This window comes from Sclerotinia sclerotiorum, genomic scaffold (genome assembly GCF_000146945.2).
Source record: "Sclerotinia sclerotiorum 1980 UF-70 scaffold_1 genomic scaffold, whole genome shotgun sequence".
In the NCBI taxonomy this organism is placed as follows: domain Eukaryota; kingdom Fungi; phylum Ascomycota; class Leotiomycetes; order Helotiales; family Sclerotiniaceae; genus Sclerotinia; species Sclerotinia sclerotiorum.
In genome coordinates, this window is record NW_001820835.1 from 2,316,337 (window position 1) to 2,340,311 (window position 23,975).

Consider the following 23,975-nt stretch of genomic DNA (forward strand, 5'->3'; position numbering starts at 1 on the left):
CCACAAGCAAGAATATCCATTAGAATTCAAAACATTCCCCATGAATGGGTAAAAAAATCCAATCAAATTTCCCAAATTTCTACTTCTCCATCTCCCCTTTTATTTCTCGAATAAATAACAATAACCTTAAACAACTTATTTAAATCTCTATTTCCTCTCGGTTGCATTGAATTCCCTTCCCCGTAAGGCCAGGCTATTTCATACACTATGTATACCGTACTATTAAATAAAACCCCCATTATCTCCATCCCCGGCCCTCTCCCCATAACATCCACTCTAAACCCCATTTCTAACCCTCTTCTTTCCCTTTATCCTCATTCCCTTCTCTCAATCTCTTTTCCTCCTCCATCAGTCTTCTCACCCCTCATCACCTATTCCCTACTTCCCATTCCCTACTTCCCCTTCCCTACTTCCCATTCCCTGTCCCATTCACCCATCCCGCCCAGCACCCAATACCCAATACCCAAGACTTACCCAATCCAACACCCAATATCCAAAATAAAAATCCCGCCTTGATCTATACATATACACCCACCTACCATCTAACATCTACAATACCGACTAAGACCATTCGTTTGTCTATTTGTCTATTTATTTGTATATTACTAAGCGAGGAAGTAAGTAATGTATCCAAGGTATCTTTAATCAACTAGCTAACTGATCGACCAATCAGCCAATCAACTATATATTGGGTTAAGGTTATGGTTAAGAAGTATGCATAGAGTTAAGGTTAAGGTTAAAGAAACAGAGAGATGTACCGAAATATAAATGATAACCGAGAAATGCCTCTAGAATGCGAATGGGTAACCTTAATGATTTGCGAAATAAAGTTTATAAAAGACTTTTCTAACTTCCATTCAAGTTTATCGATATCGATATTCATATGCATGCCAAGCAGACATGGCCCAGTAACCAGTTACGCCCATACCCATCTACCTTTCTCCAAATCATAAAACCCCAAACCACCCGTCTAAAACCCATCAACTTTAATTCCTCTCTCCTTTTCCCCTCTTAATCTCTCTTGATTATGTGTCACCCACCATGCATGTGTACCATCCTTCCCTATAAAATTACCCTCCTTATCCATCTCATCCCATGGTTTCGGCGCTAGAATGTAATGAATATTCTTCACCTTGTCATCTCTCCAGATTTGTGGATGGACACCCTCCCATTTCAACGTCTTGAGCGCATTATAAATATAAGGAAGTGGAACCCAACGATCTTTGAATAAGTCGGAGAGGAGAGATTGATCTGCGAAATCCATATTGATAGCTGCGTCTGAGGCAAGATGATCGAGGATAGCATTGTAAACTCCTGAAGAGGGGTTTACAACTTGGAGACCGCCGTTCATGAAACCGAGAGGTGAGGTGTTAGGTGGTGGACCGGTGGTTTGTGCTACATCTGGGGTATTGTGTTGGGATGTGAATGCGCAATTTTCAGGGATCCTGGGCTTTTGTTAATATACCGAATCTTTTCCAGCAGGAATAATGCTGAGAGGAGGAAACATACCAATCAGCAGGATAATGTTTTTTCTTCAACGGATTACAAACACAAGCATGCCCCGCTGCAAAAACTCTATCCCCCTTTCCCGCCATCTCCGGCGCATCAAGATCCATCTCCATTAACTCATCCATATTTTGCAAAACCAACATATCGCTATCAAGTTGTACCACGCGGTCATATTCGATTAAACTGAATGGCGCGAGTTTGGACCAACAATCATAGAAACGGGGATCGTTGGAATAATCTTTTCCACCGTTTTTGGGAAGGAGATATTCAATGCGCTGTTTAGGAATTCCGCGCGCTTCAAGAGCGGCGTGGCCTTCGGGGGGAAAGGCATCGGTGTAGAGAGCTACGAGAGGATATTTGGAATTATGTTTTTTGAGCGAGTAGTCAAGAGTAAGGAGACCGGAGAGATAGGCAGTGTTGGTTATGAGGGTTGTCCAGACTATCGAGAAGAGTTTGTTAGTGAATGTCAACATAAGAGATGAGATATGATTAGTTGAATATAAGCCAATAGTTCCTGAGGTAGTGAACAATAAACATACCCTTTTTGGACTCTGTGACTCGTTCGGAGGATGTCATTTTCCTGAAATGTTAAGTAACTTTGAAGATTTTGTTGCTGAGATATATGGGTATCAGATGGGATGTATTAAGTGTAATGAAATGATCAAAGTATTCAATACTTTCGCAATCGTAAACAAACAATTTTCGGTCAAGAAAAGAAAGTGCGCAGAAACTTTTTAAATAGTAATAACAATAGTAAGGTAAGGAAAGAAAGAGAAGAAAAGAAAAGATGTGCTCTGATTATTGGCTCCCAAGGGCGCAAAGGGGCCGATTGTGGCAGATTCTACCATGCTACTTATAAATATCCATCGCAAACCTCGAGAATTGGAATGAGAGATATTAGTCAGTAGGTGCTAGGTAGTTGGATTCATCATTCGTCCATCTCAATTGACATACCTAGTACTTTTCATCCGCCGGTAGACAATAACATGACAGTTTCTCGGGATGCTGAAAATTCACCCCCACTTCCATCATTCAAATATGCCCCTCCTTCCTATTTAATATATTCCTCTTCTTTCCTATCCCTTGCTGCTTTTGGCCCTTTTAGTCGGTCTGTGTTCGGGTCGTTCCTTCTTGGTACTGTACTCCATATGTATCTAATCAGCTAATGCAATTCTCCAAGTATTGCTTATCCAACCAATGAATACCTGCTATTTTATCAACTTGACTATATAAAAAATATGAATGATAAACAAACAATTCCGATCTCGCCAGATAAATCTTCACATCCATGTCCACCACTTTCACTCTCAGACTTTCAACCCGTCATCCATTCAAACAGATCAGAAGAAATCTATTATTAATCCATGCTCTGATCCAAGATCCTTGCTGCACGGCTGATCAAATCGAGGTACATAAGCCATATCCTACGATTGCTATATCTCAATCGCTGTTTTAATAAGCAAGCTCAATCGATTTTACTCACAACGTTATCTTTCTATCTGTTCATCGTGCTCTGTGCAGTTTGAACGGAAGCAGATAAGACTTAATGTTTGCGACAGAGTCGCATACTCGTGTTCGAATAGCCTACACAGGCACTCGAGAATATGACTACGAATGAATCTGCCACAATGCCGCCGTTGCAGATAGGAGGAGTTGGTGGGGGTATAAATGCCGGGGAGAAAAGGGTAGAGAAGAAGAGAGAAGCGAAGAATTATAGAGGATTCGTCGCGGGTGTGTTCTCGGGGGTTTCGAAACTTACTGGTATGGTAAATTGTGGTTTCTTATTTGTACTTTGGGAATGTTGAGATGCGGATTTCGGATGGTTTTGTGGATGCGATTGCAATTGCGGTTGTCAATTGGGATCTCTGTTTATGAGAAAGTCAAGAGTAAATACTAATAGTATACTACGAACAGTTGGGCATCCATTCGATACCATAAAAGTCCGTCTTCAAACCTCTACCGCATCTCAATTCAACGGGCCACTGCAATGTCTCCTTCTCACCCTTCGCAATGAAGGTTTCACTGGTCTCTATAAAGGCGCTACTCCCCCTCTAGTAGGCTGGATGTTCATGGATAGTATAATGTTAGGTTCCTTAACCTTTTACCGCAAATTCCTACATCAAACCCTCTTTTCCCCCTCTCGCATGGCCGCCACCCCATCCAGTCTCGCCCGTCCAGATCCCCTCTTGACAGATCCCTCACAAATACACAAACTACCCTCTTTAGGCCACGCCCTCGCCGGAGTCATGGCTGGCGCAACCGTAAGTTTCATTGCCGCTCCCGTCGAACATCTAAAAGCACGTCTACAAATTCAATACTCGAGTAAGAAATCTGAGCGTCTATATAGCGGTCCTATTGACTGCGCCCGTAAAATCTATCGATACCATGGTATACCAGGGTCTTTACCATGGACTTGGCGCTACTCTATTCTTTCGCTCTTTCTTCTTCTTCTGGTGGGGTTCCTACGATGTATTCACGCGTCTCCTTTCCAAACGTACATCCCTTAGTACACCTGCCGTTAATTTCTGGGGCTGGAGGTCTTTCAGCACAAGTTTTCTGGATGACGAGTTATCCAAGTGACGTAGTAAAACAACGGATTATGACAGATCCATTAGCAGGCGGATTAGGGGACGGAGTTAGAAGGTTCCCGAATTGGAAAAGTGCCGCTACGGCGGTTTATAGGGAGAATGGATGGAAGGGATATTGGAGGGGATTTCTACCGTGTTTTTTGAGGGCGTTTCCGGCGAATGCAGTTGCGCTTGTGGCATTTGAAGGTGTTATGAGGGCGTTGCCTTAGTTTGCATGTGCTCGACGAGGATTATGGAGAGAGAATTTAAGGAGATGTAAGATATTGTATAGTTAAGAATGCATGCGTATGCATGGCGTCAAGGACACCTTTATTTACTTACATATGGGAGTAAGATAGAACGATCAAGCGAAGGAGGGGAAAACCTCCATGATGAACATCATGAAAGATATATTGGAGGGAATAGATTAAGAGGATCTAATCTAAATCTCCTCTTACATGAAATGGAGATATGAATGTACTGCTAAATGGGTAAATGAGTGGATATAAGCATACCACTTGATATACTAAGAAATTCAAGTAAAAAACTCCACTCAATTTACCTTGACTTACCAGAAAATGGGAAACAAATCCATCATTTTTGTGCTGTTAATGCATCTGAGAAACTGCTCCTAGCCCCAAAAAAAGAGAAAAAGTTGACGGAACCCAATATTTATAATTTAATCTTCCTTAAAAAACACTCATTCATTAAAGTAGCAGCTCAATAGAATAAGATATTTTTGCAATGTTAATTTAGGATTTTTGTTCCAATGTTTAAATTATAGAATATGTTAAATCAGTGAGGTTAGATGTTTGTTTTAGTGGTGTGTTTTTGGTTTTTGTTATTATTGTTAGGTGGTGGATTGGAGTTGAGAGTCGGGAATTGGAAGGGTGATTTGAGGGGGTTGGGAAGTTTGGGAGGGGGGAGTGGTTATTATTGCTTTGTTAGGTGTGGTGAGTGGTATTGATTTTGAGGATAAGGATGAAGAGGATAAGGATGAAGAGGAATAAAAGACTATCTGTCCTAAATCTTTTTTTTTAGAAAAGAAAAAAGAAACAAAGGAAGGAATGATATCGATATGAAATCGAAGCTGGAGATGAAGAATGGTAAAGAGTTGATTTACTTATAGAGTATAATGATATATATTTTTGAGAGAAGGGGAGGATATAATCTTATGATCTTACCCCTGGGAGCCCTGGGTTTTAAGCGAGTGGAAGGTTTACCTGTAGGTATGAGAAGTATAAGGGCAAAAGCATGAGAGCAATTTTTAGCTGGAAGATAACTTTGTTTTAGGAAATACTTTGTATCTGTTTATCTCTCTAGGGTGGTGTAAGTACAGGTAGGTAGGTAGTGTTGATTTGTGAGTATGAAGTATTTATATACTATATATATCTTAAACCTACACTTCGTACAGTTAGATAACCCTACCAACCATCATCCATCAGTATACTATATCAAATACAAAGTACAATTTTTCTTTCTCTCTCTCCCACTTTCCTCTTTATCTATAAATTTCACAAACACCCCCCAAATCAACTTTTTATAATTAAGTGACCCGAAATCACAACTATATCTTTTACTCTTTTGCCTCTAGATCTTTTCCCTTGCTCTATCTTCCTCTTTCCTTTTTCTTCCAGATCCTACATAAACTATAAATCTGAATCTCCCCCGCTTCCAAACTTATATATCATAATACCATGGTGTTCATGGTATTATTACCTGCCTCGAGCTCTAATCTATATTACCAAATTGCAATGACATTTCTCTGATATTTATTCTATCTCCTTTTGATCATATTCATTACTGTTTGATGGAGTTGTTTTCTTCCGCTTTCGTCTTCACTCTCTGTTTGATGCCTGGTTTGTAGACTAATTGTCATCTTGATAATTTTTCAGGAGGATGAGGGATTGGAACTTGATGGTATATATAAATATTCAGGTAGGCGCTTTGCTGTTAGTATCATTAATTATCCTATATAAATGGCATATAGGCCACTGTGCTTCCGCAATTTAAGATTAGTTTCAGAAAGATCTGTATGGGTTTTTGAGTGGGAATATGATAAATTGTAGTAAAATTCATTAGTTATATATACATATATTACAAGAGCTTAAGTTATATATTGAGATAATAAGAAAGTTAATTCTGTTTTACAAAAAATTAGACTTCAAATATTATCTAGAAATCTAGAAAAGACAATCGAGCTCAAGAAAATAAAGGAATTAAGAAAAAATAAGAATAATTATCTATAATTTTAACCTATAAAACCAAGAGACTAAAAAAGTATATACACACTAGTTATCTCATTTCACAAACTTTCTTTACATATTTTTCATTTTAAACATTTTTCATTTCAAAAATTTCAAACAAGATAATCGTCGCTCTCTCAAACGTTCTAAAAGTAACATAGTCTAAAGTCCCGCATGCTCATCATCATCTATGTTCTCTTCTGATCATTGATTATCGACCGCGAACCACAACCAAACTGGAACTAATGCGATCAAAAATCCACAAGTGCGTTCTTGAGCATTTGTACGGATTTGTTCGAGTAATATACTAATTGAATTCCGCATTTGCATTACTCGAGTGTAAAGGGAGATGGAATAGCTCAGGGGAGCAGTGGAGCAGGTCACCGGGAACTACCACGGTTGATGCTAAACTCGTCTGGACGGAGGATTAAGTTTCATTTTAATAGAAGGGTAAATGTAGATGAGTGAGGATTGAATGAGGAATATATGTAAAACATGAATGAGATGTGATGTAATCGAATACACAAAATTTCCGAAGCAAAAAATCTGGGTATCAAAACTTTTTTTATTCCTATTCAATTTCTCCGCCCAGACAGAGACATAACGCCAGGCATGCCATGTGATACAACGCTATCTATATGCATAAGGCATTTCATTGGATTGCATCACCCAGCTACCAACCACAGGACCTATTGTGTCCTTGTTCATATTAGATTCCCAACCGTACTCCTCGCCAGCCAAAGTTTCCCAATGCAAAATTCTCACATGCCATTCATACATCCTCTTTTCCATCTCACAAGATATCATCGGACTCTTGCAACCAAGCTCTCGCCAAATCCTTCGCCAACCCCAACCTCAATACCCTCAAAATATCCTGCGCCGTCATACCCGCTGTAATCCCATTTCTCCAATCCCATCCCCTCTTAATATCCCCCTTGTTCAACAATCCACTCGCCGAAACCGATTTGTGGAATTGTGACGCCATCATCGAACTACCCACCATAGCGAAACTTCCACTCGTACCTGAACTCGATTTGCTTAGTAAATCCATAGGATTAGAACCTTTGAGACCCGAGCCGCTCTTGATGACTGTTTCGAGAAAAGCGTTGCAAACGGAGTAGATGCGAGGGCCGATTCCTTGGATATCTTCGATTGTGCGGAGGAGAATGTCGATTTGGGAGGTGCTGAGAAGGGAATCGAGTTGATTAACGAAAGGCATGGCTTCGCCTAAGAGTGCGAGTATGTAATGAACGGGGATAACGGCTTTACGATCTTCATCGTAGATGCCACCACGAATGTTATCGTCGGAACTGATTATGAGTGCTAGTAAAGCATTGGCTGCTTCTGATCTTCTGGCGATTACGCCCATTGGTGGCTTAGAACTTGGTGATGATGTGACCTCTTGATCTCTGAGGCTATAAAATCTTCGAAGTGTTGCGTAGCCACTCAACGAAGTATGAACAAGCTCTGCCGCTTCAAGATCCATGCTAGACATTTCATTCAAAGCGTCTTTTGGAGAGGAGATTAGACGCTGTAAGTGGTCATCGAGCTCAGACTCTGAAGGGTAAGCTGTCGAGTAAACTAGACATAGTTGAATGAGGGTATCAAGAACGTCCTTGACTTTATCAGAATTATGAGCCAATGCATAATACCACAAGGCTTCACCAGGTGAAATATTGTCTCGGGCAAGCGAATCGGCATATGACTATATGTTGTTAGCAAATGATGTACAGGAATTGAGAGACCGTAAAAATATACCATTGCAATCGCCTCAGCCTGAGACCTCATGTCAAGATCATTGAGTAGTCGCCAAAGCTTATCGACGATCCCAGCACTATCGAGCTTGACTGTTTTCATGATCTCCCCAACCATTTCTTCCGATCTTTTTTCCGAGTCAAGCCTACCCAGTATAGCGATCGCTAGTTCCCAGCCTTCTTTGGTTACCTCGATGTTTCCAATCACGGCAGATAACTCTGGCACTTCTTGTAATGACCTTGCATATATAATCAATGTAAGATCTTTGACACCATCCTGTAATGCTGGTTTGTCAAAACTCAGAAGATCAAGATCTCCTTGGTCAAGTTCGCCGTTTGTGAGGAGTTCTTGTGGTTCAGTGCGAGGAAGCCAACCGGCCAATGATGCAACCTCAGCTAAAGCTGAAGACACAGGTCCGGACCAAGCACGCAAAATACAGATGAGGGATTCAGTGTCACCTTGAAATAAGCAAGCTAATCCCACCTCAACCATATCGTTGCTATTGATGTGAAAGTCAGCATTGCTAGCAGCGACAATTTCAAAGGCGCGCCGAAGTTTGCGAAGATCATTTTCAGGCCCGTAATTGATGGCAGAAGCGCGAAAGCTATTAATCGACCGCCCAGGAGCTAAGCGCTTGTCATCTTTCTCCTCATCGTTCCATACAAACAAACCAATGGTTGCTTCACACCAATCCTGGGAGTTTTCAATAATAGGAATAGTCTCTCCCATAACCAAACTGTAAAGCGTAAGTAGATTCTGGTAGATATTCCAAGGTACCCTACTTGCAGCTCTCTTTGCAAGGGTACTATAATCTCCACCTTGACTACCTCTCATGGAAGACTTGCCAGATCGTCCCGATGCAGGGTGAGAGCTCCCTTCTGCGAATTGTTTTAAATCCTCCGTGGCCTGTGATATCCTAAGTCGAAATACTTTCCAATCACTCCCATGAATATTCCAGTCTCCCTGTATTGCAGGGCATAAAGACAGAACATTGACCGCATCTTCCATTACTTTTTCAACATTAGTCAAGGCTACCCCAGTGAAGCCACCTGCTCCGCCTTGAGCATTGATATCCTCTGCATCTGACCATGAGTACCTCCAACCGGCACTTTTGAGGCAATTGATAGCACCAATGAGTCTTCCACGGACAACGTTGTTAAGTACTGTGGTCCAAAATAAGCGATGCGAAGCAGGGCCTGGTCTGGTGGATTGGACCTCCTGAAGTTGATGTGGAAATGGGTCATGATTTACTTCTAGCCAATCTAGCATAGTGTTGGGAAGAGGTTTGACCACAGTTTCAAGCCCTTTTTCCACCGGTTTAGAGTGATGTATTTGCAATGCAAGATGAGCCAGGTAATTAGCTTTCGCAAAATCTGATGCTGCTGGACCTGGGCCAATGAATAGAGCGTACTCTTTTTCGTTGTAAATGACACCTCGTTCGCTGTACTCCTGCCACAGCGCCGTTAACTCGCTAGGTATAACTCCTAGAGCACGCTGGAGTTTTTCCTCATTATCAGTCTTCCCCACACCCTGTTCGTAGAGCTTTGTAATTATCGCCTCCGTCTTTAATATTAAATCGTCTTCTTCGTCAACAGCTGGAATTCCCTCGCTTTGAGATAAGGTTTTCGCAATACTAGCAAAATCCGAAGCTGGTACCTTTTTTCCCTGTGATTGCGCCAAAGAAACTTGGAAATCCACCAGTTCGTTCCCCTTACTCTGGCGCATCTGTCCGCCAGATGTGCTGGCAAACCGAACTGAATTGCTGTGCTGATTAAATATATTGCTGTCCATTGCCTTTGTTCCTCGATGATCGTTCAGATCGTCGTCCTCGTAGCTGACATCTTCACTCCCCATATCTTGGTCATCATTGTATGAATCTGCGTAGCGATTACGAGTTTTTGTATCAAATCCAGTATTTTCATCATATTCCTCTTCATCTTCCTCTTCACTTCTCGATGGCGATCGTAAATTCCTTTGCGACTTTTGAGATTTGCTTCCAAACACCACTTTTTGCTGTCTTGCCGCTGGTCGCGTGAAAAGAGGAGAAGAAAATTGTGGACTTTGGAGCTCAGAATGACCAAAATCTGACTGAGAGTGGCCGAAGTCTGATTGCTGTGAATATTCCGAGTATCCAAAAGCAGACTTGTTGGGTGTTGGGCTTCCCATCGTGCTTCCAAGAAATGATGATGGTGCTGGACCGGCAGGAGTATAAGAGCCAGCTGATGAAGCGGGGGCTCCAGCTGGCGTAGTCGATGGATTGTTTGAAGTTCCAAAACTGTATCTACTATTGGTGCTTCTATTTGGTGTTGATGGAGGGCTTGAGGAATACTCAAAGCCAGGCATGTTGCTCTCGACCGTACGTTCCGCGACAATGGCAAAAGATTGTGATTATTATGCGAACCTGGTTGTTCAAAGGTGGAAGCTTCAGTTAATATAAAATTTGAGCTTTATTGTTGTCCTAATGAAGTTTTCCGTATACGGTTGATGTTTATTCATAAAAGTTCACATACAGACCCCTGTCCAATCATTTTCAAAGAGCCATCGCGATAACTAGCGCGAAACCTTATTTCACGCGTCGACAATAAGACAATTTATAGAACATCAATAAGATATAGGTAGGATATTTCAAAACTCTATCTAAAACTTGTATGATATTGCGCATCGTTACCATATTGTGCATTTGATGCTGCAGCAATGCCAAGGTAACCAATCATTTTCCCCCTTACACATTATGGCCTCTGATATGGTTTTGTTCGCAGAGAAATAATCACGGTCCAGGCCGGCCAGTGCGGTAACAGCAGTCAGTAAACCCCCTCATTTTGCTATACGAAACGGAAAGTGTTCTAATAGAGATGCTCGACAGTTGGTAGTGAATTTTGGCAGCAGCTCTGTCAGGAACACGGCATAAGTCAAGATGGTAATCTCGAGGAATTTGCGACGGAGGGAGGGGATAGAAAGGACGTCTTCTTCTACCAGTCGGACGACACACGATATATCCCTCGTGCCATCTTGATCGATTTAGAGCCTCGTGTACGTGCTTCTCAAGTTCCCAGGCTATATTCTTCGACTTTGGAGTATTAATATGTGGTTTTCTAGGTTCTCAATGGTATTCAAACAGGCCCATACAGAAATATTTACAATCCGGAGAACTTTTTCGTTGGGAAAAATGGTTCGGGTGCTGCAAACAATTGGGGAGATGGATATCAAACAGGTGAATCTGTACATGAAGAAATTATGGAAATGCTTGATCGAGAGGCTGATGGTAGTGACTCGCTCGAGGTGCGTAGGAAGACGATAAACAATTCACGAAGCTAATATGAGTAGGGGTTCATGATGTTGCACTCTATAGCAGGTGGCACTGGCTCTGGGTTGGGATCTTTTCTACTCGAACGGCTGAATGATCGCTTCCCCAAGAAGATTATCCAAACATATTCCGTGTTTCCAGACACCACCAATTCTGGAGATGTTGTTGTACATCCATATAATAGTTTACTATCGATGCGAAGATTAACACAGAACGCCGACTCAGTCGTAGTGCTCGATAATGGTGCACTGTCAAGAATAGCTGCAGATAGGTTACATGTTCAAGAGCCATCATTTCAACAAACTAATCAGTTGGTCCGTATTTTCCCTTTTCCGAGCGAGGTGTGCTTTACTGAAATATAAAGGTTTCTACCGTTATGTCAGCTAGTACCACTACACTTAGATACCCAGGATATATGCACAATGATCTTGTTAGCATAGTCGCTTCCCTCATCCCAACTCCTCGTTGCCATTTCTTAATGACAGCCTATACACCATTTACAGGGAACAATGTTGAGCAGGCAAAGACTGTGCGAAAAACCACAGTTCTAGATGTCATGCGGAGACTTCTACAGCCAAAAAACCGCATGGTTTCTACGATACCCGGTAAAAAGAGTTGTTACATATCTATTTTGAACGTCATTCAGGGAGATGTCGATCCAACCGATGTCCATAAAAGTCTCCTTCGAATTCGTGAGCGACGACTTGCGACATTTATTCCTTGGGGCCCGGCTAGTATTCAAGTCGCATTAACAAAGAAGAGTCCGTATATACCCATGAATCACAGAGTCAGTGGACTTATGCTGGCGAACCACACAAGTATAGCAACAGTAAGTTCTGAGAAGCTGTTGATGTGTCCCAAATCACTAAAAGGTCATAGCTATTTAAACGTATCGTAAGACAATACGATGGAATGCGCAAGCGCAATGCCTTCATGGAAGGTTATAAGAAAACTGCACCATTTTCTGACAATCTTAACGAATTTGATGAGGCAAGAGAAGTAGTAACAGATCTTATTTCAGAATATGAAGCTGCAGAAGACGCAGATTATCTCAGTCCTGATGCTGGGAATGCTGCTCCAGCTGGAGAGGCAAGTGACAGAAGACTTCCTTAATTGTCTGTGGATTTACAGCGGATGGAGCGCATTAGTCGGAGTCGAGGGTCACGATTTAGGACGGCAAGGAGAGGTGCGAATAGGAAGACGTTCGAACGTCCCACTGGCGCATAGACATTGATGATTGAGGACATTGCAATTGGCGTTTTACAAGGATGATTAATGATACCAATTATGAAGAAGTTTCTATTTTCCCTCTCGCTTTAACTTCCTCTTTTTCAATCGGGTTTCCATCTGAGATCGAATGTTGCTGAATTGTGTTGATGTTGGTTTCGGTTTTGATCGCGGCGGTAATTTAGTCATGTCAACGGGGATGTTACCCCACCATGAAAGGTGCTTGCATGATCGACATCATAATTACATCACAATCTATCGAGCCCCTCAATTTTCTCAATTGTCTGATGTTTCCGGAGCAAAACATCCATTTCTAACAAGGAAGAATTGGATTATGCCTTGATACAGTACCTGAATAAGGTGGGACCTTATTTTGTCATAGAACATGGCTTCGAGAGTTCGAAGGTCTTTTTAAGCCTCCTTTTCCCTCCCATTTCTCATCCTTCTCACTTCATACCACAAACAACCATCACACAACATACCCAATACAAGACAAGAATTCGCAACAAATACCCTCACAAATAACTGTTCTACTTCAAAACCACAAAGTAAGCTCCCTTTGCCGACAATCCAATCGATCCTCATCTAACAATTCTCAGAATACACACACACACACACACACACACACACACAAAACAAAATGCCAGAACAATCCAAAGCCGATCTCATCTCCGAGCGTCAATCCAACCTTCCTCTCCCTGAACAACCCCCTGTGGCAAGCGACTGGCAATCCGCTGATGCAACCAAAGTCAACATTGGATCAGGCAGAGACGTCACCAGCCAGACCTCGACTGGCAATGCTTCCGAAGCTGGACTGGAGGGCGCTGCTACTAAAGGAAGTGGTGTTAGAGAAGCAGGTGGTGTAGATTTGACAAACATTGGACGCGAAGGTGTTGAAAATAAGAATTGAGGGGATGCTCGGGAAGGAAGGAGTGAAAATCTAGGATAGATGGGAGGTGGGATGGGTGTATTATTTTATGGGAATGATTGATGATGGATTATGATTCAAAACAGCATGGATGGATTAGAAAGCACTTTTTTGTATTATATGCATCAGCCTAGGAATTGGGAATGATGTTGCTTTTGAGAAGCTTTCAAAACTCAAAATTTGTCCCAAATCCCATTTCTTGTGATGCTTACGTTCGATATTTAATTGTATTTCATTGCCCCAGAAAAGCACTCTCTTTTCAAGAGTCAACCCCTCTATCTCGTAGGATATGGATTTCAAAAACTACTCATGTCTCAACTTCAAACAGGTTTATCTTGATCTCATGAAATCCCAATGCAAGAAACTGCACTAGATATCAATCCTCGATGCTGATACGGAAACATTTCGAATTCTCGCAATCACAAATATTTAACCACTATTTATCCTAGACAAGTCAGCAGTCAAGGAATGGGTACCAATAAATACGATTACAACATATTTGTTCATCGCTGTAGATGCAAGTTCTACCTTTGTCGCCTTCGAGCCCTCAACAGAACGGAAGCCACAGCGATACGGTAGACTGCTGGACTTGTAGCGAAACACCATGAGTAAGCAGGTTCAAAAGCTTGATGATTCCCTGAATCCAGGGAACAATTTCCGTGCATGGCAATTGCGATATAATTGGCTGCAGTTTAACACATAATCTTAATATTCACATGCATCGACCGATCATTTCCATTTAGTCCCATTCATTCCGACGATTACCTCCCCAAGAAATGCAGATAATTCTGAATTGATACGATGCACGTGATAAATTACCCCTCCATTGCCCATCCGCTTATGCGCTGACGTTGTCCAAAATACGCAGTAGTGCCATCACTAATTAGGTATTGATTGAGGCATGCCTCATGCCAGGTTTATGTACCTAGTGAATAATGCGACTCTTTGACTTTAGGAGTGATGTCATACTGAACACCAGCTGTATATTTTAGTATAGAACAAAGGATGTTGGAGGAAAACTGATGTTAACTAAACAACTTGCTTATTATACTTGTGCGTTACAAGTGTGAAGAGACAATCTTCGAAGCTTCAGATACTGAAATTTCATAATATCAATTCGCGATCAAAATGTCAAGTGTCGGTAAAAAGGTAAATAAGCTCTTTCCTGTTTTACAAACTTAACGAAATTCCTTCTAGACTGCAAGTCAATTCAACATGATGGAACTGCATCGTAAATCTTTACTTCGAACTACTACATATGTTTCATGATTGCTCACATATTTCATAACAGGTCAACGACCCACATTCTATCATCAAGGAACCAGCAGGTGCAGTAGCATCAGACTCTCTCGCGGCAGAGTCTACCAGATCTGGTGGAGGCTTCGCGGAAAACCGCCATGGCGAACCATTAGGTGTCAAAGGCTCGAATTCCACATTCGCAAATACCAACACATCAGGAGCCAAATCTCTTGATCCTGCTCCTGATGCCGAAGCCCGAATGGCGGAGGAAGATTGGCAGGAAGAGAAAAAGCTCGCAGCATCTGGATCATCTGGATCATATCAGAAAGATGCGGGTGATCCTACTGCGCAAAATGATACAAGCAATGCGGAAACCGCACCGACTTATGTTCTCAGTGAATACCAGTCTGGTGGCAAACCAAAAGGAAAGAATTTGACAGAGGATGGATTTGAGAGTAACGATGCAAAGAATGCTAGTTTTGATACGGATATTGGAGGAAAGAATGACCCCAGTCGTGTTGCGGAACAGAAGATACAGAGGGAAAATGCTCAATCGGCATACGACAGTGGCTATCCTAGAGATAAGGGAGAGCCAGGAGGAACTCCATATGATGTTTTGAGTGGTGATACTGCAGCTTGAGGAATTGTCCTTGCTAAGTTTTTTATAACAGTTTCAGCGAAAGATTGAGGATAATTAATAACATCTATACATGATTGATTCTACATATTATGGTAACTTTGATGTACCATGTAGCATTTCCAGACTTGATTCGTCCATGTAAAATCACGTGATACTGTAATATGAAGAAAGTTTTGTTCATAGTCACCTTCTCTTCTGCTCAAAGATAATAAAATGATATGAAAAGGAGCACTTGTCTCAATGGATGGTAGGTGAATATTCAATAAAACAAATTGATTGTCCATCACTGAATGAAGGTACAATTATCAAAAGTCTTTGCTCGGACTTGCCTTGCCCTACAACCAAAAATGCCTGAAATTTAAGGATATGAGCATGAGGACAAAATTAATTCTCTTCAACAATTTCCTTTGCAAAACCAAGGACTTCTTACTCCTGGTAATTATTAAAACAAATTCTTAAATTTTCAAATTGTTGTGTTCGAAGGAATCATAAAATTTCACAGCAGTTCTAGGTCAGAGTCTATTTTTTTGGAAGCCGCGCTAGTACCACCTCGCTTAGGAAAACCTCCCACCACAATTTCTCAAATATTTCCAAAGAGCACTGTTACCGTTGTCATTTTGCCCATCCTTCAATTCTCCGTTCACCAAATCAATACTCCAATATGGCGGAACAACTTATCCTCAAGGGCACCCTCGAGGGCCACAGCGGCTGGGTCACTTCTCTTGCGACTTCCCTCGAGAACCCAAACATGCTCTTGTCTGGTTCTCGCGACAAGTCTCTCATCATCTGGAACTTGACCCGGGATGAGACTTCATACGGTTACCCAAAGAGATCTCTCCACGGTCACTCTCACATTGTTTCTGACTGTGTACGTTTACCCGCCCAAATTGGTGGCTCTTGGAAGATGAGCGCAATCTGCAACCGCAATTGAATGCTGAGACTTTGATTTTTAGGTGATCTCCTCCGACGGTGCTTACGCTCTTTCCGCATCTTGGGACAAGACTCTCCGTCTTTGGGAGCTTGCCACTGGTACCACCACCCGCCGATTTGTTGGACACAACAACGACGTCCTCTCCGTTTCTTTCTCTGCCGATAACAGACAAATTGTCTCCGGATCCCGCGACCGTACAATTAAGTTGTGGAACACCCTCGGTGACTGCAAGTTCACCATCACTGAGAAGGGACACGCCGATTGGGTTTCTTGCGTTAGATTCAGCCCTAACCCACAAAACCCAGTCATTGTCTCCTCTGGATGGGACAAGCTCGTCAAGGTAAGCTATATATGTTCTTTATGGTACACAAAAATAGAGTTGTGCGAGATTTATATGATGTTTTGCAACTTAAAAGTATTTGCTACTTCAGAGCTTGGGAGACCAAGCCATGAGACAACTAACACCATTGCCCTGAAATTATCTTCGCATAACTCATTTTGGTACCAGAATTTACTTGCCTGGAATCAATGCTAATTTTCTTTCTTTAGGTCTGGGAGCTTAGCTCTTGCAGATTGCAAACCGACCACATCGGACACACCGGTTACATCAACACCGTCACCATCTCCCCAGACGGATCCCTCTGCGCTTCCGGTGGAAAGGATGGAACCACCATGTTGTGGGACTTGAACGAGTCTAAGCACCTTTACTCTTTGAACGCTGGCGATGAGATCCACGCCCTCGTTTTCTCCCCTAACAGATACTGGCTTTGCGCTGCCACCTCCAGCAGCATCATCATCTTCGACTTGGAGAAGAAGAGCAAGGTTGACGAGTTGAAGCCAGAGTTCCAAGCTGTTGGCAAGAAGAGCAGAGAGCCAGAGTGTGTCAGTTTGGCATGGAGCGCGGACGGACAAACTTTGTTCGCAGGTTACACAGATAACATTATCCGGGCTTGGGGTGTTATGTCGAGAGCGTAAAGGGGTGGTGTAAAGGGGCGTGTGTCATTCATCTTGAGGTTTTATGGCTTTTCCGGGGTTTGTGGCTCCTGGTCATTTGGCAGGACGTACTTCAAAAACATGGCAAAGCAGAAGGCTCATGGACATGAGAAATGCAAACAACGTAAAAAGTAATACCATGCATCATGATAATCCTGCTGTGAGTGTGAAATACTATGTCTGTTCATAAATGGATTTGTATGATGTGATGTACCTGACCTAAGGGGACGATAAGAAATAAAGTTAGCGCCACTTTTAGTTGCATGGGTTTCCATATGCGCGTCCCCCAAAACTTTCAACGCGTTTGTTACGACAAAGTTGGATGATGATCATGAACCAATTTCATTACTCAACAACTACCAATTGCTCAGCATGGTTGCTTGCCCCATCTGTGAAAAGCAAGTGAAGGCCAAAGACATTAATAGCCACATTGATTCAGGATGTGAAGACTTTATCGATACTGTTTCTCCGCCACTTACTCAGCAAAATGGAAACATTTCACAGAAACCAGTTTCCACACAGAAGCCTTCCGTCTCCAACTTCTTCTCAACTCCTGCGGCCAAGAAGGCAGCGTCGCATCCTGCTCCAAAGATAGCACCCAGTCCTACTCGTATATTTCAACAAAATGTGCAGGATGGAAGCGCAACTGGAAACCAGACAATGAAGCGGGAGATTGGGGGTCATGCGAATGAGTCCCTGATGGTTCAAAGGAAGAGGTCATTCGATGATCTTGGGACACTAGGCCAAGATTTCGAGAAGAAAACCGATAATGGGGATCCACCAGCGAAGAAGAGCAAGTCCAATGCCTTTCAGAAAGCCGCTCCCTTGGCAGAACGAATGCGCCCGCGAAATCTAGACGAAGTATGTGGGCAGGAGTTGGTGGGACCCCAAGGGGTTCTGCGAAGTCTTATCGAGCAAGATCGTGTGCCGTCAATGATACTATGGGGAGGGGCTGGCACGGGGAAAACTACAATTGCACGATGTGTGGCTGCGATGGTCGGGAGTCGGTTTGTCGAAATCAATAGCACTTCTTCGGGTGTAGGAGAGGTGAAGAAGATATTTGCTGAGGCAAGAGGGGAATTGGGCCTGACCGGGAGGAAGACGATAATCTTCTGTGATGAGATACATCGATTTTCGAAAAGTCAGCAGGATGTGTTTCTGGGGCCTGTTGAGAGTGGGCAGATTACCTTGATAGGAGCTACAACCGAGAATCCGTCTTTCAAAGTACAGAATGCTTTACTGTCTAGGTGCCGGACATTCACATTATCAAAGTTGACGGATGATGATATACTGGAGATATTAGAGAGGGCGTTAAGGACTGAAGGCCCGAACTACACTCCTACAGATCTTGTGGATACAGAGCTCTTGAAATATCTATCTGCTTTCTCTGATGGTGATGCACGGACAGCTCTAAATCTTCTAGAGCTAGCCATGGGTCTATCCACAAGGCCTAATATCACAAAGGAAGACATCAAAGCCTCTCTCACGAAAACGCTAGTGTATGACAGAGCCGGAGATCAACACTACGACACTATATCTGCTTTCCACAAGTCAGTAAGAGGCAGTGATCCAGACGCCGCTCTATACTATCTAGCAAGAATGCTTCAATCTGGAGAAGACCCTCTCTACATCGCTCGGCGGATGATAGTCATGGCATCTGAAGATATAGGACTAGCCGATAATACCATGCTAACCCTCGCAACTAGCACATACACCGCATGTGAGAAAATTGGCATGCCCGAATGTCGGATTGCAATGGCTCATGCTACTGTAGCGCTGTGTCTAGCACCAAAAAGTACAAGAGCATATAGGGGGTTAAATAATGCATTTTCCGCACTCAAGGAACCTGGGGTAGCTAGTCTAGCTATTCCTATCCATTTGAGAAATGCACCTACGAAGTTGATGAAGGAGTTGGGGTATGGGGATCAGTATAAGTATAATCCTAATTACAAGGAGGGAAGAGTAGTTCAGGAATACTTGCCGGAAGAATTGAGAGGTAGGAAGTTTTTGGAGGATAGAGATTTGGGAACAGAAGTTGATCCAGGTGCTTGGCCTTGAGGTTTAAATAGACTTGCTGCGTAGGATATATCTGGTGTATTGCGATGGTGTTAGAGTCTATCATTGGCGTTACAACATGTGCATGTGGCCATAGGAATCATAAAAAGTATATCTTTCTGGTAGGATGTATGTAAAGTTGCGCATGAGCAACGACATATGTAAGTTTTACACATACAAGAAAATACCTCTCGCTCATGCAGAAGTCCATCCATCACGGGTTCATTGGCCCCTGGAAATGTGACCCGGTTGATTCAAACCCCCAGAACTCCTCGCTGAATATGCATGCATCCTTCCATCCCTCCATTCCGAACCCAAATTATTATTCGTAGCCTTTCTCTATAGGCGATTCCCTATGGCTCCAATTGTACTAAATCCTCATCCATGGGCGAAGGCGGAGGCGGAGGTTGAGGTTGAATTTTCCTCTTCGCCGGTGCCCCCGTTCTGAAATACTGTTTTTCTGCATTAACCACCATACTGCGCTCATCCAGCGCCAGATCCCTCATCTTTTCTTTTCCATTCCCGTTCCCACTTGCAGTATGTGTATTACCCTTTTCGCCGGCCAAACTTAACATGGCGCGCTCCCATAATTCATGTCGTTCCTTGCTTTTTGGATCTCTACCAGCCATCCGTTTCATATCCCTATCTTTGCCCACCTTTCCAACCTTAACAAGACGTCTCAGAGCTTCTTCCCCCATCCTCGCATTCTTTGCAGCCTCTTCGCGAATCTTTCGCGGATCCGTTACGCGTTCACTTTCCTTGGGCGTCCATTTAAATGTATGTTTGCTTGGGAACGCAGGGAACCCTTTCGGAATATATGATTTTTGTGCCTTTTCCACTTCACCATTAAGTTCCTTCCCCAATATCCTTATAATATTTTTCGTCGTCTTGTCTTCCTCCGGCGCCGGTTCGACCTCTACCTTGAGTTTCGGTACGGAAATTGGAGGTCGCAAATGCGGTTCTAGTGATGCGAGTGGTAATTGATACCGATTAAACGCGTATGCTATGTCGTGTGGTATGGGTACATTTCTTCTAGCATTCAGCATCGAATTTGTAACTTGCGAGAGTAAATGCGTGGTATCTTGTAGACTTGTCAACACAGGGCCCATCGCCCAAAAATGAGGATATACAAACAAGTGTCGACCTGCATACACATCGCCTCCAGCGCTTCCTCTGTCGCCCTATCATATCCGACATGTGCCAGTGTCTGACATATAGTTTTGCGCAGCAGCGTCCGCACGTCGCTATCGAAGAGTGAAGATTCCATTTTATCAGTATGCGGTAGCTCGAGCTCGGGAGGAGGTGTTTGTGGGAGAACGGGCGATATGCGTTGCCGTTTGCGGTGCGGTTCGTCCATATCGTCGTCGTCGCTGGAATTGGGTGTGGATCTCTTTCGTGACACTGGGACCATGATCGCAATCAATTCCTGGTTTTTTTTTCACAGTCACCGCAGACTTTAAGTAGATAATTCGTGAATTTCGCTGTGTAAAGAAGGATTCATAGCCGTAGTGTAAGCCGATTGAATGAGCTATCGAGTCAATTGAATGGTAAATTGGAACTTGTGAATATTAAAGGTTCAGAACAATTGATCACGTGTGAAGATTGAGTTGGCGTGTTGAAATTAGCGTTTGTGCCTCAGGTACCAACGCGCTAAAATTGGAGATGCCGGCTACCGTGGGATGCATCATGCGATTTTGAACTGCAAGTTTGAGTGTGCAAATAAGAGATTCAGAACCAGATTTCTCCCCTCAGAACAAATATACAAAATGGCCATCAAACCAATTACTGGAGTGAGTGTTTTCTCCCGGTGGGAAGTAGTGAGGAACTGAGGTTGAGAGTGAGAAGTTGGACAAGTTGAAATTGAATCGAATTGGATGGGATGGGATGAGATTGGAAATTGAGCTAACTTTGTGCTGTAGATGCTCCGAAGAGGGCTTGTTCTTGACCTTAGCGTCGCTTTCGGTATGTGGTGAAAAAAATGTCTGGGGTGGAGTGCGGAAGGGAGAGGGTGAATGGAGAGAGAAGCAGAAAGATGGGGTAGAAATGAAGTAAAGCAGGCAACTAACATCACCCACCAGGTATCGGAACGACCTTCGGATACGCTTTCTGGTAAGTCTTCATTTCTTCTGGACGGGACTGAAGGTACACAGAATTAAGAAAACAATAGGTACGGATACCACGTCCCAGCTGTCCGCAAGCGCGATGCGTTTTACTCAAAGTTGGAGGATCAGAGAGCTGCCAATGCTGCCGCATAGAGAAATCGGATTTGATAAATGAATGGTATAGATTGGGCTGGGTGTTTTGTTCTGGCGGATGCTTGATTGAGGGAGAAAAGGAAGTGGGACGTGAAGGAGGGCCATTGCATGCTGCGAGGTTGAAATGGGTTGGCAAGCTGTACATTACCAATATCGATGTGCTTTGGCAGTGCATGCATTTGTTCTCTTGAAAGCTATGCAAAGTACTTTTGCCAATTCGTATATGTTTGTATTGGAGAAGTGTGTGCAAATGAATGAGGGGTGACTTTGGGGACTGTCTGAACGATATCAGGAAACAGGGCCTATTGTACTGGCTTGACCAGGCTGCTTACATTAGCATTGAACCGACCGGAACGGGAACATCGAGATCAGGAAGCTTCATATGATGTATGTTGCTCTGAAAACAGAACGCTTACAGTAAAGTTTCATTTCTCGGATCAACTTCATATGAGCGCTGGTTTTATATTTCGAGCCATTCTATTCTATTACATTATAGACGCATAACTTAAATCACATAGCAAGCTCACTCAACCATCTCAGATTATTCCTCATGCTCAATATGATGATAAAGCTTGTCTAGGAACATGGCATCCCATCACGTGTGCCATCCCATCCTCCATTTAGACTTACTCCCATTCTGCAACACCAAGCAAATTCTGACCAATATCCCATCCATCTTCAGACTTCCCCATTAGTCTAACCTCCATACCACCTCCCCACCCCTATCACCCATCCCTCTCCATCCCTTAGCCCTAACAACCTCCTCCCTCCTACTCCTCTCTCCCAACATCTCCTCCGCACTAACACCCGCCCCAAATGCACCTACCTCCTCCCTCTCAACCCTCAACCACCCCCTCCACCCCATTACCACCTCCGGCCTCCCCATCCCCTTCACATTCACCGCATTCCCTCCCACATCCCTCCCATCAAACCCAAATAAAATCGTCCCTCCAAATTCCCTCCTATAGCTATTGTGCTCTCCATACAACATATACTTCTCAATCCCTCTTAAAGTGCATTCGAGATCCTGCGCCGAAGGCCGAAATACATGAAGATGTTTAAGATCTTCTCTCTTTAAAATTTTCTCCTTCCTCACTTGTTCATTATTACTCCCCTCATCCTCATCCTCATCATGATCCTCAAATATTAAAAACGAAGGCGAAAACCTCCCATTAACATCAATCAACACCACACACTTCCCAACCTCTCCCTCCTCCCCTCTCAGAAGCCTCGTCAAAATATGAATCAACAACGGTAACTGTCTACCGGAAACCGATAATCTCGGTTGATTATAATACGACTGAGACCAGAGTGTATCTAGAGAAGGGATATGAGTTTTTGGAGGATGAGGTGTTAGTGTATTTGTTAATGTTGTTAGGAGCTTTCAATATAAGTTTAGTTAAACGTATTTATATATATATACTTTGAAAAGGGAATGAGAGGATGAGAAAAAGACAAAAGTGTTATCGATAAGGAATAAAGAGAATGAATAAACATGAACATGAACATGAACATGAACATACCGATTCTAAACTCTCCTCACTATCTTCCACTTCTTGCAATAATCTACCTCCGAATATCTCTTCACTAGACTTTATTCTATCCATCTTATCTTATTTTATCCTATTCTATCCTATACCAACTTACTCTCCTCCTCCGCTCAAAGAAATGACACCACCAATCCCCACCTTCTCACCCTCCTCACTCCCCTCCGAATCCCGCTTCTCCGCCAACTCCAGCTATCGAAAAGGCTTCGACGGAAACCTCAAAAACTGTGAATTACTCGAGTTCTCCCAGTATAACTGTGATCTCGAGAAGGATAAAGATGGGAAGTTTGGGAAGAGAATTGTTTGTGAGCCTGTTGAGCGGTTTTTTCGACGGTGAGTTTTCTTCGATTTTCTTTTGGAAAGTGTTGGTTGGTTGCTTGGGTCTGAATGGGATGAGTGGTGGGTGTATATTGATTGGATTGAGGGACGAATGTTGATATTGATGGGATATAGATGTAAAGATCGAAAGGGAACTTTTATGGTGGAGACAACTGTGTGGGAGGGAGAAGGTGGTTCAAAGTGATGGTTGATTTGGGGATGGATGATGGATGGATGTGGTTAGCGTCAATCAATGGGTGATGGGGAGACGGTGCTTTATGAAAGGGAACTGCAGACGGGAAGCATGATGAAAGAGAAAATCAATCATAGAATTTATTGTGGTCAGATTCACTAAGCATTTATAATATTGGTAGAAATGCTACTGAAATTTCCATTTCTCTACAGACATTCGTCTATCTTCAAATGCGCTCAACATTATGTTGTCGCCTATCCTCAACACC

General features: G+C 42.9%; 11 protein-coding genes across 11 annotated transcripts; 7 read left to right on the top strand and 4 right to left on the bottom strand.

The window, feature by feature from the left end:
- Positions 1-970: 970 nt before the first annotated feature.
- On the bottom strand, positions 971-2,085 carry SS1G_00894 (hypothetical protein; the record flags this gene model as incomplete). Its single annotated transcript, XM_001598755.1, has 3 exons — positions 971-1,445; positions 1,510-1,948; positions 2,049-2,085. The coding sequence occupies 3 exons, from the start codon at positions 2,083-2,085 to the stop codon at positions 971-973; spliced, it is 951 nt and encodes a 316-aa protein (XP_001598805.1).
- Positions 2,086-3,137: 1,052 nt separating this feature from the next.
- Positions 3,138-4,306, top strand: SS1G_00895 (hypothetical protein; the record flags this gene model as incomplete). Its single annotated transcript, XM_001598756.1, has 4 exons — positions 3,138-3,240; positions 3,424-3,585; positions 3,736-3,831; positions 4,017-4,306. 4 exons carry the CDS (start codon positions 3,138-3,140, stop codon positions 4,304-4,306), a joined length of 651 nt encoding a protein of 216 aa, XP_001598806.1.
- Positions 4,307-7,115: 2,809 nt separating this feature from the next.
- On the bottom strand, positions 7,116-10,420 carry SS1G_00896 (hypothetical protein; the record flags this gene model as incomplete). Its single annotated transcript, XM_001598757.1, has 3 exons — positions 7,116-8,027; positions 8,081-8,576; positions 8,745-10,420. The coding sequence occupies 3 exons, from the start codon at positions 10,418-10,420 to the stop codon at positions 7,116-7,118; spliced, it is 3,084 nt and encodes a 1,027-aa protein (XP_001598807.1).
- Positions 10,421-10,808: 388 nt separating this feature from the next.
- On the top strand, positions 10,809-12,494 carry SS1G_00897 (tubulin gamma chain; the record flags this gene model as incomplete). The annotated part of the gene is made up of 6 exons (XM_001598758.1): positions 10,809-10,828; positions 10,948-11,107; positions 11,174-11,356; positions 11,402-11,695; positions 11,746-12,210; positions 12,261-12,494. The coding sequence occupies 6 exons, from the start codon at positions 10,809-10,811 to the stop codon at positions 12,492-12,494; spliced, it is 1,356 nt and encodes a 451-aa protein (XP_001598808.1).
- Positions 12,495-13,248: 754 nt separating this feature from the next.
- Positions 13,249-13,518, top strand: SS1G_00898 (hypothetical protein; the record flags this gene model as incomplete). The annotated part of the gene is made up of 1 exon (XM_001598759.1): positions 13,249-13,518. One exon carries the CDS (start codon positions 13,249-13,251, stop codon positions 13,516-13,518), a length of 270 nt encoding a protein of 89 aa, XP_001598809.1.
- Positions 13,519-14,664: 1,146 nt separating this feature from the next.
- SS1G_00899 (hypothetical protein) lies at positions 14,665-15,415 on the top strand (the record flags this gene model as incomplete). The annotated part of the gene is made up of 2 exons (XM_001598760.1): positions 14,665-14,685; positions 14,828-15,415. 2 exons carry the CDS (start codon positions 14,665-14,667, stop codon positions 15,413-15,415), a joined length of 609 nt encoding a protein of 202 aa, XP_001598810.1.
- Positions 15,416-16,076: 661 nt separating this feature from the next.
- Positions 16,077-17,321, top strand: SS1G_00900 (hypothetical protein; the record flags this gene model as incomplete). The annotated part of the gene is made up of 3 exons (XM_001598761.1): positions 16,077-16,283; positions 16,369-16,686; positions 16,896-17,321. 3 exons carry the CDS (start codon positions 16,077-16,079, stop codon positions 17,319-17,321), a joined length of 951 nt encoding a protein of 316 aa, XP_001598811.1.
- Positions 17,322-19,747: 2,426 nt separating this feature from the next.
- Positions 19,748-20,805, bottom strand: SS1G_00901 (hypothetical protein; the record flags this gene model as incomplete). Its single annotated transcript, XM_001598762.1, has 2 exons — positions 19,748-20,475; positions 20,529-20,805. The coding sequence occupies 2 exons, from the start codon at positions 20,803-20,805 to the stop codon at positions 19,748-19,750; spliced, it is 1,005 nt and encodes a 334-aa protein (XP_001598812.1).
- Positions 20,806-21,160: 355 nt separating this feature from the next.
- On the top strand, positions 21,161-21,649 carry SS1G_00902 (predicted protein; the record flags this gene model as incomplete). Its single annotated transcript, XM_001598763.1, has 4 exons — positions 21,161-21,184; positions 21,314-21,356; positions 21,473-21,503; positions 21,562-21,649. 4 exons carry the CDS (start codon positions 21,161-21,163, stop codon positions 21,647-21,649), a joined length of 186 nt encoding a protein of 61 aa, XP_001598813.1.
- Positions 21,650-22,340: 691 nt separating this feature from the next.
- SS1G_00903 (hypothetical protein) lies at positions 22,341-23,256 on the bottom strand (the record flags this gene model as incomplete). Its single annotated transcript, XM_001598764.1, has 2 exons — positions 22,341-22,844; positions 23,173-23,256. The coding sequence occupies 2 exons, from the start codon at positions 23,254-23,256 to the stop codon at positions 22,341-22,343; spliced, it is 588 nt and encodes a 195-aa protein (XP_001598814.1).
- A 61-nt stretch (positions 23,257-23,317) lies between these two features.
- On the top strand, positions 23,318-23,719 carry SS1G_00904 (hypothetical protein; the record flags this gene model as incomplete). Its single annotated transcript, XM_001598765.1, has 2 exons — positions 23,318-23,529; positions 23,650-23,719. 2 exons carry the CDS (start codon positions 23,318-23,320, stop codon positions 23,717-23,719), a joined length of 282 nt encoding a protein of 93 aa, XP_001598815.1.
- Positions 23,720-23,975: the final 256 nt, after the last annotated feature.